This window comes from Xiphophorus couchianus, chromosome 19 (genome assembly GCF_001444195.1).
Source record: "Xiphophorus couchianus chromosome 19, X_couchianus-1.0, whole genome shotgun sequence".
Lineage (NCBI taxonomy): Eukaryota > Metazoa > Chordata > Actinopteri > Cyprinodontiformes > Poeciliidae > Xiphophorus > Xiphophorus couchianus.
The window spans coordinates 15,776,902-15,789,543 of record NC_040246.1 but is presented as its reverse complement, the minus strand read 5'-3'; the positions used below and the strand labels follow the sequence as shown (position 1 = coordinate 15,789,543).

General features: G+C 37.2%; 4 protein-coding genes across 8 annotated transcripts in view; 2 read left to right on the top strand and 2 right to left on the bottom strand.

Moving 5' to 3' along the window:
* Positions 1 to 73: 73 nt before the first annotated feature.
* On the top strand, positions 74 to 4,161 carry gskip (gsk3b interacting protein). The gene is made up of 3 exons (XM_028001652.1): positions 74 to 336; positions 2,815 to 3,060; positions 3,135 to 4,161. The coding sequence occupies exons 2-3, from the start codon at positions 2,818 to 2,820 to the stop codon at positions 3,291 to 3,293; spliced, it is 402 nt and encodes a 133-aa protein (XP_027857453.1). The 5' UTR covers positions 74 to 336; positions 2,815 to 2,817; the 3' UTR covers positions 3,294 to 4,161.
* Positions 4,162 to 5,074: 913 nt separating this feature from the next.
* Positions 5,075 to 8,216, bottom strand: LOC114134829 (NPC intracellular cholesterol transporter 2). Of its 2 annotated transcripts, none has more exons than XM_028001650.1 (5): positions 8,035 to 8,216; positions 7,856 to 7,947; positions 5,975 to 6,082; positions 5,712 to 5,884; positions 5,075 to 5,553 (listed from the first exon to the last, which is right to left on the bottom strand). In XM_028001650.1, the coding sequence occupies exons 2-5, from the start codon at positions 7,935 to 7,937 to the stop codon at positions 5,467 to 5,469; spliced, it is 450 nt and encodes a 149-aa protein (XP_027857451.1). In that variant the 5' UTR covers positions 7,938 to 7,947; positions 8,035 to 8,216; the 3' UTR covers positions 5,075 to 5,466. The 2 variants fall into 2 exon arrangements, with proteins under 2 accessions (XP_027857451.1, XP_027857452.1); XM_028001651.1 differs by having other exon boundaries at positions 8,052 to 8,209.
* Positions 8,217 to 8,967: 751 nt separating this feature from the next.
* Positions 8,968 to 11,108, top strand: isca2 (iron-sulfur cluster assembly 2). The gene is made up of 4 exons (XM_028000821.1): positions 8,968 to 9,123; positions 9,354 to 9,534; positions 9,801 to 9,916; positions 10,019 to 11,108. The coding sequence occupies exons 1-4, from the start codon at positions 9,062 to 9,064 to the stop codon at positions 10,191 to 10,193; spliced, it is 534 nt and encodes a 177-aa protein (XP_027856622.1). The 5' UTR covers positions 8,968 to 9,061; the 3' UTR covers positions 10,194 to 11,108.
* The window catches only part of eml5 (EMAP like 5), a 44,477-nt gene continuing 42,755 nt past the window's right edge, over positions 10,921 to 12,642 (bottom strand). For all 4 annotated transcript variants that reach the window (XM_028000814.1, XM_028000815.1, XM_028000817.1 and 1 more), the window contains one exon: positions 10,921 to 12,633. In XM_028000814.1, the coding sequence (XP_027856615.1) occupies positions 12,597 to 12,633 (37 nt within the window). In that variant the 3' untranslated portion in view covers positions 10,921 to 12,596. The remainder of the gene's footprint in view (positions 12,634 to 12,642) is intronic.

The following is a 12,642-nucleotide window of genomic DNA, read 5'->3' as shown; positions in this document are numbered from 1 at the left end:
TTTGCATTCTCAATTGTCAACTGCTTGTGAATGCAGCATAATCACGATCACACTCAGGGGTGGGATTAGTTCGTGATGTCATAAAGTGGGGGGACCGTTATGCTCGTGGTACATCTTTTTATTGATCCAGATACCTATCAAGCTTTTGTCTGGCCAACAATGTTTAGTAGAACAATAAAATAGCTAAGAGAGATTCTATCCTCTCATTAGTTTGCTATAAATCCCATTTTAATCAAGGCTAGAAGAAACTGGTCGGAGTGATCCATCCCCACGCAGAGCAGCTCAGAGAGGAGGCTGGAAGCTTCTACGAGCCGGAAGAAGACAACCAACGAGGAGGTGAGAAAAATAAACGCAGTTAACCTCGTTAAAATGGATTTGTAATTTTTAAGCCATACCTCAACTCTTCATGTTTCCTTAAATTACACGCACATTCACGTTTAACATCTTCACAGAGTTACCAAAAAACAATGTAGGTGTTCAGTTGTTGTTCTCCCTTTAGTAGCAGATTTAGCTTAACGTTTAATTCGGAAACAGTTGATAGATATACATACCTACGTCCCTTTGAGAAAAAAAAAAAAAAAAATATATATATATATATATATATATATATATATATATATATGTTTCAGTTTATTGAAGCTCATGTTGAAATTTTCGTCTCATTCTTAGATGTCCACAAGATGTCGCTGTTTTAGTTTTGAAACGTTATGCGAAAAGCCATTTTCACATTACAGTAATTACAGTACATTACGTTGTGTATATGATTATTGTACTTTAAATGTAATTTTATTATTTAAGTAAATTATGTAAATACATACCTTTCTGAATAATATCTACAATTTAATTATAATTCTAATCTACACTCTGCATAGAAATTATACAAATTAGTCTGTATTCCGATTAAAGTACAATCTATATGCTGAAATCGAGTAAAATAGATTCTGTTTGGTTTTCTATCATTTTTTTCCATTAAAAACTTAACACTCAATAATGAACTTGTGAATATGTTCACATATTTATATTTGGCAATAGATTTTTGTAAGCTGCGATCTAAATTACGCTGCATATCTTTTAAATTAAAAGGATACATTTGCTGTATCAGTTTTTATCTTTTGGGTTTGAATAAGCAGCTGAATCACTGGTTCTGTGTGGGATGACAGCACATTTACTGGCACACCTTAAAAATTCTCCTTCTTAGAGAAATTGAAATTGTACCAATTGCAATTGGAAAACATACAAATAAACAGACTTTGGAGAAAGTAAGCATATTCATATTCCTTGAAATCTTTATTTTGCCATTCTATAGCCAATAACTTCAATGCATTTTATTCACATTTTTATGTGAAAGGCTAACACCAAGTACTTTTTGCAAAATGGCTCAGAATAAGTTTCAATAAATTTTCAAGTCGTCACACAAAGAGTTAGATTGCATGTTGACTAGGCCATTCTTATGCTTCCGCCACAGGTGTTTTACTGCGTTGTTGGAGTTTTCTAGGTTTAGTTTTTTTGCCAGATCACAGCATCTTACTCCACAAGTCTGCTATGATCCCTCTGTGGCTTATGAGAAATTGCAAACAGAACTACTTATGTCTTTCTTTCATCAATGGTGCCAATAAAAGACAGCTTTTCACAGCATCGCCAGTAGAACAACTTTATTTATGCTGAGATTAAACGACACACATTAGAATTGCTCATACTGGACTTTATTTAGGGGAATCAAATTAAAATGGAGTGAATCCCAATGGATGGCACAATATTCAGATTTTTATTTACATAACATTTAATCTATGTATCATTTCAAGTATGGACTACTTTTTGTAGGTCTGTCACATAAAATCCATTGAACGCAAAACCTTTGTGACGATATGTAACAAAGATCTGGGTTTGAATGGTTTGTAAGTTCCTGGATGTTTAAATCATAATGTATCAGTCAGCCCTGCTATTAATCAGTAACAAAGAGGTTTTGACAAAATTCTTGTATAAAGCCAAAACCAATAAAACTAACAGAAAAACACACAAAAATATAAGTAATTCATTTTCACATGATCCTCTGCTTATTGCCCCTCCCATAGAAAGGCTGATTCTCTATTTGAATATGGAAGTGATAGGTTCGGTGGAGGCTGTCCAGTGTCACTTCCATCGCAGACACAAAGCCATCTGGGAAAATGATGACGAAGCCACATGTGAAGCAGTTTGCAAGTGCTGACACACAGAAATACCGAGTTGAACTGCACACTTGCATAAAGGGACCAAGACAAGTTTCAACTTGTTCAAGAAATGCAGAAAACTGTGTAGAAATATAACCGGTGTTACCTTAATTAGTGGTTATTACAAATACATCCTTGGGAAATACAAAGATTGACAGTGATGAACTTCGTAGCCATAATGCTTGAAGAAAGATGAGGGAATTATTTAGTTTTATTTCTTGGAAAGATTTTGGAACAGAAAAGAAAACCAATTGTGTTTCCATTAAAACCGGTTTTACTTATTTGACTAGACATCTGATGCCCACATGTGTATTTTAAAAATGGAGCTTGGTGAACAGTCAGATGTCACATGTCTGTTTTTCACTTCTGTTTTTGGCAAACATACACAGTCACATGATGATATAATGAAAAAGAGCTGCTTCACGGCACAAAACTGTCTTTTCTATGAATCAGGCTGTTCTGTTAATTTACTTTATTATTAGAAACCAGTGACTTCTTTGTATTGCTTTCCATAACAATAAAGAACACCACAATCCCAATTTCATCTTCAGAGTCTTAAGTTCAAAGCTGCAGCGATGCCTGTAAACTCTGCTGCTTTGTGTTGCAGGAGATGGAGGTAGACTGTCCCCCGGAGGAGTCCATATCATCCGCCTTTGAAGAAGACTCAATTGAACTCGGAGACGTCAAGGACATGAGGTTGGAGGCGGATGCAATCGTCAACGATGTTCTCTTCGCCGTAACAGAAATGCACATCTCGCAAAGCCTCACCAGCACATCAGACGTGGCTTACATCAACGTGGAGACGAGAGAGGGGAACCGGTACTGTCTGGAGCTGACCGAGGCCGGACTCAGGGTAGGAGACGCTGGGGGTGGAGAGGTTTTGAAGTTTTTTTTTTTAAAGAACTAATTTATCTTCTACTTGAACAGGTGGTGGGCTATGCTTTTGATGAGGTAAATGAGGAGCTGAACACCCAGTACCACGAGACCGTTTACTCCCTTCTCGACACGCTTAGTCCGGGATACAGAGAAGCGTTTGGAAATGCTCTGCTTCAGCGGCTGGAAAAGTTGAAGCAAAACGGACAGTAAAAATTACAATGAGCATCTGGGTCATACTTAAATACTAAACAATAACACCCAAGTTTTTACTTTGGCTTGTTATGTAATGTCTAGTTGCCTTTTTACTACAGTTAAGGCTACAGAGCCCTATCAACCTAATTTTGCTCTAACTTTCTTAATGTTGAAGGAGTTTATATTAGTTAGCTTTAGGGACTGCTTCAGATAGGCTGTTTGGGATCTGTTGCAACAGTTTGCTGTTTACTTTACTGTGGAAACATCTTACTTCTTCCACTTGATATAATGTAGTGACTAAGTGATAAAGCTGCTCTTTTTCAGTCATCAAAATGATGCAAAAAGAGTTATTTATTTTGATCCAGCTTCTCCATCTGCCCAGCAGCTCCTAAGAAAGAAAGCTGTGATGTTCCTAATATTTCCCAACCAGTTTTTATTCAACCTGTTTTTTGCAAAGGAGTTATTTTAAAGCAAATTGCCTTAATGAGTTTTTAGAAGAAAACTACTAAATTTAGTTTAATATTTTCTGAGATTAATTTCAATTAAACTCATTTAATATCTTTCAGTCCCAGTTCATGTTAGATATTTTTACAATTTTTTATGGTTACATGTTAGCTTGCATTTTAAGCTGTAAAAAGTTCTCTTGTTATTGTTGGTTTTGTATTGAATCTCTTGGTTCTGCCAGAAAGCACAGCATTTATTGATCTCCAGGAAAGACTTTTAAAGCTGCTTTAAACATTTTTACTGTACATATAACCTGTCATTACTGAGTTATAATCCTTCAGTGTTTTGCATTAAGCTGAGGAAAGAACCAGTTTCCTCTCCGCATTTGTACATTCCCTTCATTAATATTGCCCTTTGCTAACAATAAAATCTCAGTAAGTCATGTGCGTCTTGGGTCTTTGATAAAAACATTACTATAGAAAGAGATTAAAGGTAAAAATTTGTGTCCCTGCTTCAACATACCCGAGTCAAATAATCAGGTCATTAGCAGGATTCTGGAGAACTTGACTGCATACTATTTTGGAATAGTAAAAAAAAAAACAAAAAAAAACACCGTCACTTCCTCTAAAACTGGTTTTTCTTTTTGGCTGCACACCTGATGCCGACATTTAAAGTCTTTGAATTTTTTTAAATAGAACGCACTGAACAGATGTCTGACTCACTTCTGTTGTATGCAAACATGACACCATGTCACATGATGCAAGGAAAAGGGCTGATTCACTGCACAAAACTCTTTTCTATGGATCAGACCGTTTACTATAAAAAACTAGTTCCTACTATGATTTGTTTGAACCCATTACAATATTCCAAATATCCAGATAAATGAGAATTCAGTTTTTAAATCAAGTTCTCCAAAAAAATTGCAGAAATGCAGGTATAATGTATAATTTAAACATTTAATAGTTGAGCTGGGATCCTTTTACAGTGTGCTGCCTCTTCAAGCACAGACTCCTTCTCTGTTAATGCTTCAATCTCTCCCAAACACTTGGAGCAACCTCACTTCATAACTTTGAAGGTTGCAGATTTTCATTCCACTGAACTTAACTTGGTTGGCCAGAACTATGAAAAGCCTTTTTTTAGCAATCACATCTTAAGGCTTACTATTCTTGTTCAGGGAACCAAGAATCATCTATTGGACATTTGCAAAAATCTGTAGACTTCTCTGGTTGTATAGACCACATTATGATTTTCACTGACTATTGAATGTTTGAGAAATTATTTTCATTAACTTTAAGCCAGCAACATTTCAAAAAGGTACAGAGTGGTTCAAACAAACAAACAAAAAAAAACTCAGATTACTACTCAAGTTGGATTTATTTATTTGCTCTTTGGTTGCATATTTCCTGGCCAATTCAATAGATTTTCAAGCAGGTCAGTATGGATTACAAAATATCAATAAAGAAAGTTTTCAGACTACATAGCAGCCAGTAAACATTTGCACAGTAGTGGAATGTGGTTCCTCTTCAGATGCCATTTTAAATTCTTCACTCTTACAATTGAACATTAGGTAGTTAACGCATAACGAGTGGCATTATTGTAGATTTAATGTGTGCAGAGAGCCGTGAAATCAGCAGAGAGAGAAAAAAAACAAATTTAAACAGGATGAAATCTTACAAGAAGTAGTTTTTACTCAAAGCTGAATCCCTTTTTAAGATAAACTCATCTGAGGTTCTTTTGTTAGGCCGGCTCAGTTCACAATCTGAACTGGGAATTTGATGCAGAAGAGATCTTCGTTGCCGTTATCTCTCAGTTCCCACTCCACGACACATTTTATCTAGAAATCCAGAAGAGAGTCACAGTGACCAAAGTGCATCCACGTCATCAGTCAGAAGAAATGAGGAAGGAAGGAGGGTGGGAGAACTTCATCCACCCCCATCAGATTAAAAATAAACTACAAAACTTAACGTCTGAAGAGCTGAGAATCATACTTACTGACGGATACTCAGTCTTTACTGGTAATGAAGCTTGGTAGTTGTAGGTATTCCCAGTCTTGATGGGACACTGGATTCCAGACCTGCAGCCATCTGGCACAGGGATGGAAAACGGGATCGGGATACCTCCAACAACACCGTGAACCACAGCAGTGCTCTTGTCACTATCCACATCTTCAGGCAGATGGATTAAAAACACACATTTAGGTTGAACTGTTGGGCAGGTGAAAGCATTTCAAAGAAAAGACAAAACAAAACACATACTGCTAGTGAAGGTGACGTTGACAGTGTAGGAGTTTCCTTTGTGAAGCTGACATGGCTGATTAGGACAAGGGTTGATGTCCACACCGATCACTTTGCCTGTAGTGGAGCCTGGAAACAAACACGGAAAGAAAAAACAGTGCCTTTGTCTGGTGATGAGGAGAAATCAAATATCTTACAATATCAATAACCATTTGTTGCCAAGAACATGTCAGTTATGGTGGGAGTGCATCAACCCCAAATAGGTCAGAGTAATATGAAGTTGCTTCAACAATTAAGTGCACCTTTCAATGAACAAAAAAATTGAGCAAAAAACAACAGGCTGCTCAGCTAAAATGATTTCAAATGCAAAGACCCAGCAAAGGGGCATTAGGTTACAATTTGCCAAACAGATTGCCAAGACATACTCAGCAACATTTGATTGTATGTGGCGAGTAAGATTGCCCTTTGTGCGTCTAGGCCGCCCAAAAACACTGTCTTTACAATAGACAGTAAAACACAGTGGTTTAAGTACGGTAGATAAACTTGGTCCGTCTGTGACAAATTCTTTAACATGTCTTCATGTTAATACAAACATCCAATACAAAAGAAAAGTCACTCGCTGGTGGTAGTAAACCTTTTCAGTAAGTCAATGTTCTTCTTAGAACTCTAACGAGCCATTATTGGATTCAGGTGCGTTAAACTAGGCAGAGAACTAAAACATGCCCTCCAGGACCGACTTTGGATACCCCTGTACTAATAAGATCCTTGTTCATACAAAGGGGTAATGCAACTATCATGTTATAGCGATGCTAAATATTCCATACTGTGGTGTTATTTAGCACATAACGGGGATCATGAAACTGCTTGAATATGTCTATATCAGGGGTGGGCAATCCTGGTCCTCAAGGGCCGGTGTCCTGCAACTCTTAGATATCTCCCTGATCCAACACACTTGAATCCAACAGCTGAATCATCTCCCAAGTGCAGTCAAGTTCTCCAGAGTCCTGCTAATGACCTCATTATTTGACTCAGGTGTGTTGAAGTAGCGATGCATCTAAAAATTGCAGGAGACCGGCCCTCGAGGCCTGGAGTTGCCCACCCCTGGTCTATATACTTCAAAAGGTCATGTTGCCTTATATGCTGAAGAGAAAAGGTCTTAAAGTGTTCAAACAAGAAAATTACCCTAAAAGAAACTAGTAAGAGCAAACTCCTAGTTCCAGACCGACAAAGATCAACATTGAGTGGCCAGCCCTCCACCAAACCTTTTAGCAATTTAAAAACTTGTTGGGCAACATAAAACATGCATCTGTGGTGAAAACAACTAAGGGAGAGGAATTTTGTAATGCAGTTTAATCGTTCTGGGGCAGAACATCATTTAACACAGATGTGAGGAAGTTCTCAGAAATGGCAAGCATACAACTACATCATTTCAGTGATTCACAGAAAAGCTTAAATTTTAAGCATTTTTGAAGAAAATGCAAACAATTGAAAACTGTTAGCTCCGGCCAGCTACTGATGAGGTCACTGGTCTATAGGCAGTGTAGAGAAATTTGGGAACCGTTCATCTATGCAAACCTTGTAATTTCCACAAAATAAAGTTAAAAATTGGATTCACTCAAAAAGGAGTCGGTGATTTAATCAAAAATGTAAGGGGTTTCAGGATTAATTATTAACATTCAGGTTTCACAATGTTTAGACCCATTTCTGTTGGAACCTAATTGAAAAAAACCTGAGCACCCACATTTAAGTCTCAGGTAATTTAGAAGGCATTTTAATGGAAAATTGCATTTTAAGCTGCTATATTTCCTCGTTGAAAGCGTTTTTAGACGTTTTATTTTACCAGGAAAAATGATGATTTGACATTAACAGAGAAGGAAGTTTCAAAAGTGAAGTGAAACTCACCGCAGTCAATGTACTTGACCGGCTGCGCCCAGGTGAGACCCATCAAGCAAAACAAGACAATTAAACCAGTTCGAACATCCATGTTTTTGATCCTGAAACAGAGAAACATCCATTATTAAAAACTGTTACGCCAACTTTTATTTCGCCAATTTAAAAAGATATGTGACGGAGTTTCGTACCAACCAAAAAAGCTCACAAAAAAGCGACACTTCTTAACTTCTTGGCAGTAAAGAAACACGAACAGGACGAGTCTTCTGTATGATCAACTGTAGACCTTAGTTTTATACAGCTCCTTCCACCTCCACAGTGAAACCCGAATCACGCGATTCCCGTCACTCCTTTGCCTTTTCTCTTGATTCTTCTTCTCTGCGCAAATTCAAAGCAGCTGCAGTTTGTCAATACTGCCATCTACCGGATTGACCATGGATCCAAAGCTCCTCAAATCCTTCTCTGATGTTTACATTTTCTGAAGAATAATGAAACACATCTACAAGTGTCTGTCCAGCTTGTATATATGTCTGACAAAATTATGTTTAAGAATCCAAATAGTCGTAATTGTATGTGGAAAAACGAACATGGTTAAATAAGGAAGAAGAGTGATGTAAGTAAATCTGCTGAGGGGTCACAAACTCCAGTCCTCCAGGGCCGTTGTCCTGCAGTTTTTAGATGTGCCACAGGTACAAAACACTGGAATGAAATGGCTTAATTACCTCCTTCTTGTGTAGATCAGTTCTCCAGAGCCTTGCTAATGACCTAATTATTCTATTCAGGTGTGGTGCAGCAGAGGCACATCTAAAAGTTGCAGGACAGCGGCCCTTGAGGACTGGAGTTTGACACCCCTGATTCTTCCTTCTGAACTTTTTTTTAGATAGGTTGGTGGGTTTTATTACAAACTATCTGCCAATTATTTAAATTTATTTTATCCCGTAATTGGTGAAAATATATATTTTTATAATTTGCTTTTTTTTGGTATAATCTATGTTCTATTTCTTTTGTTAATAAAGTTTTTTATGCAGCTTGACATACTTGCAAGGAAAGGTGTATTTTATTGGCAGATTATTTGACGAATCACATCGCAGAACTACTGAAAAATGGGCGTGTTCATGGTGTTCGTCACACTGACAGATATTTCAACCAATAGCAGCCCACTCTGCGGGTTGCTGGCTACGTGGGGGATGTGAAATTGACCAACGTATACTATGGAAGATGTCTCTGTTTAAAGGAGCAATGATAACTGCGTCAAAGTCAAGAATATTAAGCCTTGCGAGGTAATGTTAACTTTTTCACATATTTTAAGGATATTTATAGCTCTCTATTGGCAAACGAAATATCTGTTTGAGAGCTTAAATGCGGCTGTCAGTTGGTATTTATCTTCGTTAGCCAGCTAGCCTCCAGCTCAACTGTTGGTTACGCTACGCTTCGTGGTTAGCTCAGGTGCTAGTAGCTTTAAGAAGACCTTTAGCAGCCTTCATGTGAACATAACCTCCTTGTTTTTTAGGGCATCTACTCTCATAAACAACCTCGGCGTTAGGCAGGAGCTTTGCCGGCTTCCTGAAAGCTCCCAGCCGCTTTACATAGCGGGGCAGCGGTGCTTCAGCAACGCCTCCATCCGTAAAGAGAAGTCTGGGGAGCCGAGTCCATCAGAAGATAAGGTTCACCTCACAGAGTCATGTGTGAAGGTACGAGTCTGAGATTCTTCTGTTAACAAAAAAGTACATACTCCAGTGGATTCCAGTCTTTAATATTTTAAAGTATTTTAAGTGTAAATTGTAAAGATTACAGGCACTCTGTAAAAGTGCCATCATTTTTAATTGGAGAAAGAAGAAAAACGGTGTGTAGACTTAAAAAAAAAAAATCCACTGTACTGTAACTGATTAAAGTGCTGTGAAACCTGAATGTTAAAATAATTGTGTTATACATAATCACAAATACTCTTTCTGTTCAGAGGCTATCAGAAATCATGGAGAAGGGCGAGTACCTGAGAATACACGTGGAGGGAGGAGGTTGCTCTGGATTCCAGTATAAGTTTTCTGTAGATCGCAACAAGAATGAAGAGGACAGGTAAACTTTCCCACACAACTGGCTCTCAAAATAACCTTATACAAGTAGTGTCTTTATTGTTTCTTCTAATCCACCCCTGGATTTCTTCTGCTCTACTTTCAGAGTGTTTGAGCAGGGGGGAGTGGGCATCGTCGTTGACCAAGAGAGTCTGGAGTTTGTGAAGGGATCCACTGTGGACTTCAGTCAGGAGTTGATCCGCTCCACCTTCCAGGTCTTGAAGAACCCCCAGGCAGATCATGGCTGCTCCTGTGGCAGCTCGTTTTCTGTGAAAGTATGATTGATGCTTCAGCACTGTTTAATACTTTAGTTCAGTAGTTTATTAGGTGGATATCTAGAACAAAATGATCATTATAAACCAGGAAAGACTAAAGTTTTTTTCCACAAACAAGAGATGTGATATTAATGGGTTCGCCATTAACCTATTCACTTTTGCATTACTGCAGAGCTTCATTCAGATGTCTGTGAAACTATAGTTTTAGATTGTAACATTTTATTTGTGCTGTCAGAAAGAAAACTTTAACTTGTGGGAAACAAAAATCTGCATCTTTTCAATGGGGACACTGTTTTTCCAGACGAGAAGCTGTATCATCATTTAAAACTCATTTCCTTATGCAGTTCTGTTGCAAATATGCTACTTTGTGTCAGTCAAACAGAAGGTCAGTGGGTAGTGATGATGGAATGTGTTAAATTCCCCTCAACGGATCTTACTGTTACGTTACCACTGTGTCTTTCTACCAAAAGGCTACTAGAATCTTATCAGATTTTTGTCGTAAAATGGTATAGGAAAACAACAGAGGCTCAAGGTCATTTTCAGGTGCAGACAGATTAACAGAAAGCTGTTTGTGTGTAATCTAAGGTGGATTATGCGCTTTAGTTTCATTAGCTTTAACAGCTAATGCAAACACTACAAGTTCTCCTAATAATCTAGTGAGTAAAGGTTTTAGATAAATTCTCTTTAAGCAATTTTGAAGCTGAATGATTTGCCAACTTTGGTGTTTTTTGTCTGTTTTTGTGAAAATGAGGCAAAATGAATGAGATGTATTTCTTATTCAGTGTGCTTTTTGAAGACATGTACAAGCAACTGATGTTTTTCAACACAACAAAACTCTTCAGTGTAAATGATGTAAATAAGTTATAACTATCAGTTTAATTTATTAAGTTTGAGTTGGAATAAATGAGTGTACCTATTAAATGCAATTGTGTTGTCACAAATCTAAAAAGTTATATCAAGATTTAAATTTAATGTCAGATGAAAGACTTCAGGAGGACTTTTGGGGGAGATATTTTTTTTCTAATACTTGCAAAAACCTTTAAAATTATAAGATAGTCTGCATAAAAAATATTTGCAAGACTAATAAGTAGATTTTAAAACGGAGGGGAAAAAATAGTGCCTTGTTAGCGGAAAAAAAATAAAAATCCTGGAACATTTTTTCATGATGCAACCACAAACGTAAATGTATTTATTTGATAAATTAAGATATTGTGCAAAATTACAAAGTGGGTGGAGAAGTCGCCTTGAAAAAGAAAAGACAATGAAAGAAATTTAAAGTTAATTTTTTTTTTTATTAAAGTGGAGTTTAAGAAACACTTCACAAAAATATACAAAAAGAATATTTACAAATGATATATATACAATGGTGAAATGTAAATCAAAATATGCAGCAACATTTGTTTAGTAGTTAGTATTTAAATACGAGGAAATTGTTTTGCACTTTTTATATTCAACTCTGATAAACATTCCATTTCCACAATAAATGTTATTACACAAAACATTAGTTACTCTCCATAAAAGTCACACTGTTCATATTCATGAAAACGCAACAAGAATATAGCAGCACACCAAATAAAGTGACAGCAAAAAACTGCAACAGTGCATCAAGAGGTCAATATACAGTTTGTTTGTTTTTTCTGTTTATTTTCTGAGGAATTTGGTTGGGACAGATTGTCTTCTGGTAAGCCATGCACATCCATAAACCACAAAACAGATCCTCTAACAAATATTATGTCATGAGGGGAACACCGCCGAGGGGAGGTCAGGTCAGAGGTCAACCAGTCAACAACACGACCATGTAACTCATAAATGATCCACCAGGGCAACACAGTGACCAGGTCAGGTGTACAGTGCATAGTATGCTTTGGCATGCTGACATCCAGAACATAACAGTGGATGTTACATTCAGGAGGAAGGCCACAAGATTTAGAATAACCAGTAAAAAAAAATTCAACAAAACAAATGAGTTCATGATCCAAAAGATACAAAATAAACCCCAAAAACCTCACAGACACTCAGATTAAGGCCAATTCATTAATGCTACATGTTTTAAAAAATGGCATTATCGGAAACACAACTTTATAGGCCTGTCGAGTGTAGAGATCTATGCAGATAGCTCTGTTTTTTCCCAAAATAACTCACCACTGAATAATATGCACACATTAGATTCTTTTTTTATAGTTATTATGTGATATACAAGAGTCTGTATGCTCTCCACCTGTTTTCATATTCACCACTGAAATGAAAATTAGTTCAGCACACATGCATGCACCAAAATTTGAGGCAGTAAGTCGGCTCACGACTTTAAACTCATCAAGCTGCCAAGTCTGTCCTCCTCCACGTCTCTTTTTTGTTCTCTCCATGATGGGGGATGCTGATGCTCCTCTGATGCAGGACGTGGTGGGATTCTCAGTGAGGGACGTGAACACACCTCCACACAAAGAGGCTGCAAATA

Bases quoted from the DNA above. Each gene is read 5' to 3' on its own strand.
- gskip (XM_028001652.1), top strand. From the start codon at position 2,818: ATGGAGGTAGACTGTCCCCCGGAGGAGTCCATATCATCCGCCTTTGAA. The intron at 3,061-3,134 runs GTAGGAGACGCT...CTACTTGAACAG, and splicing joins TGACCGAGGCCGGACTCAGG to GTGGTGGGCTATGCTTTTGA.
- LOC114134829 (XM_028001650.1), bottom strand. From the start codon at position 7,937: ATGGATGTTCGAACTGGTTTAATTGTCTTGTTTTGCTTGATGGGTCTC. The intron at 6,083-7,855 runs GTGAGTTTCACT...GTTTGTTTCCAG, and splicing joins GGTCAAGTACATTGACTGCG to GCTCCACTACAGGCAAAGTG. The intron at 5,885-5,974 runs GTATGTGTTTTG...ATCTGCCTGAAG, and splicing joins CAACGTCACCTTCACTAGCA to ATGTGGATAGTGACAAGAGC.
- isca2 (XM_028000821.1), top strand. From the start codon at position 9,062: ATGTCTCTGTTTAAAGGAGCAATGATAACTGCGTCAAAGTCAAGAATA. The intron at 9,124-9,353 runs GTAATGTTAACT...CTTGTTTTTTAG, and splicing joins AGAATATTAAGCCTTGCGAG to GGCATCTACTCTCATAAACA. The intron at 9,917-10,018 runs GTAAACTTTCCC...CTCTACTTTCAG, and splicing joins AACAAGAATGAAGAGGACAG to AGTGTTTGAGCAGGGGGGAG.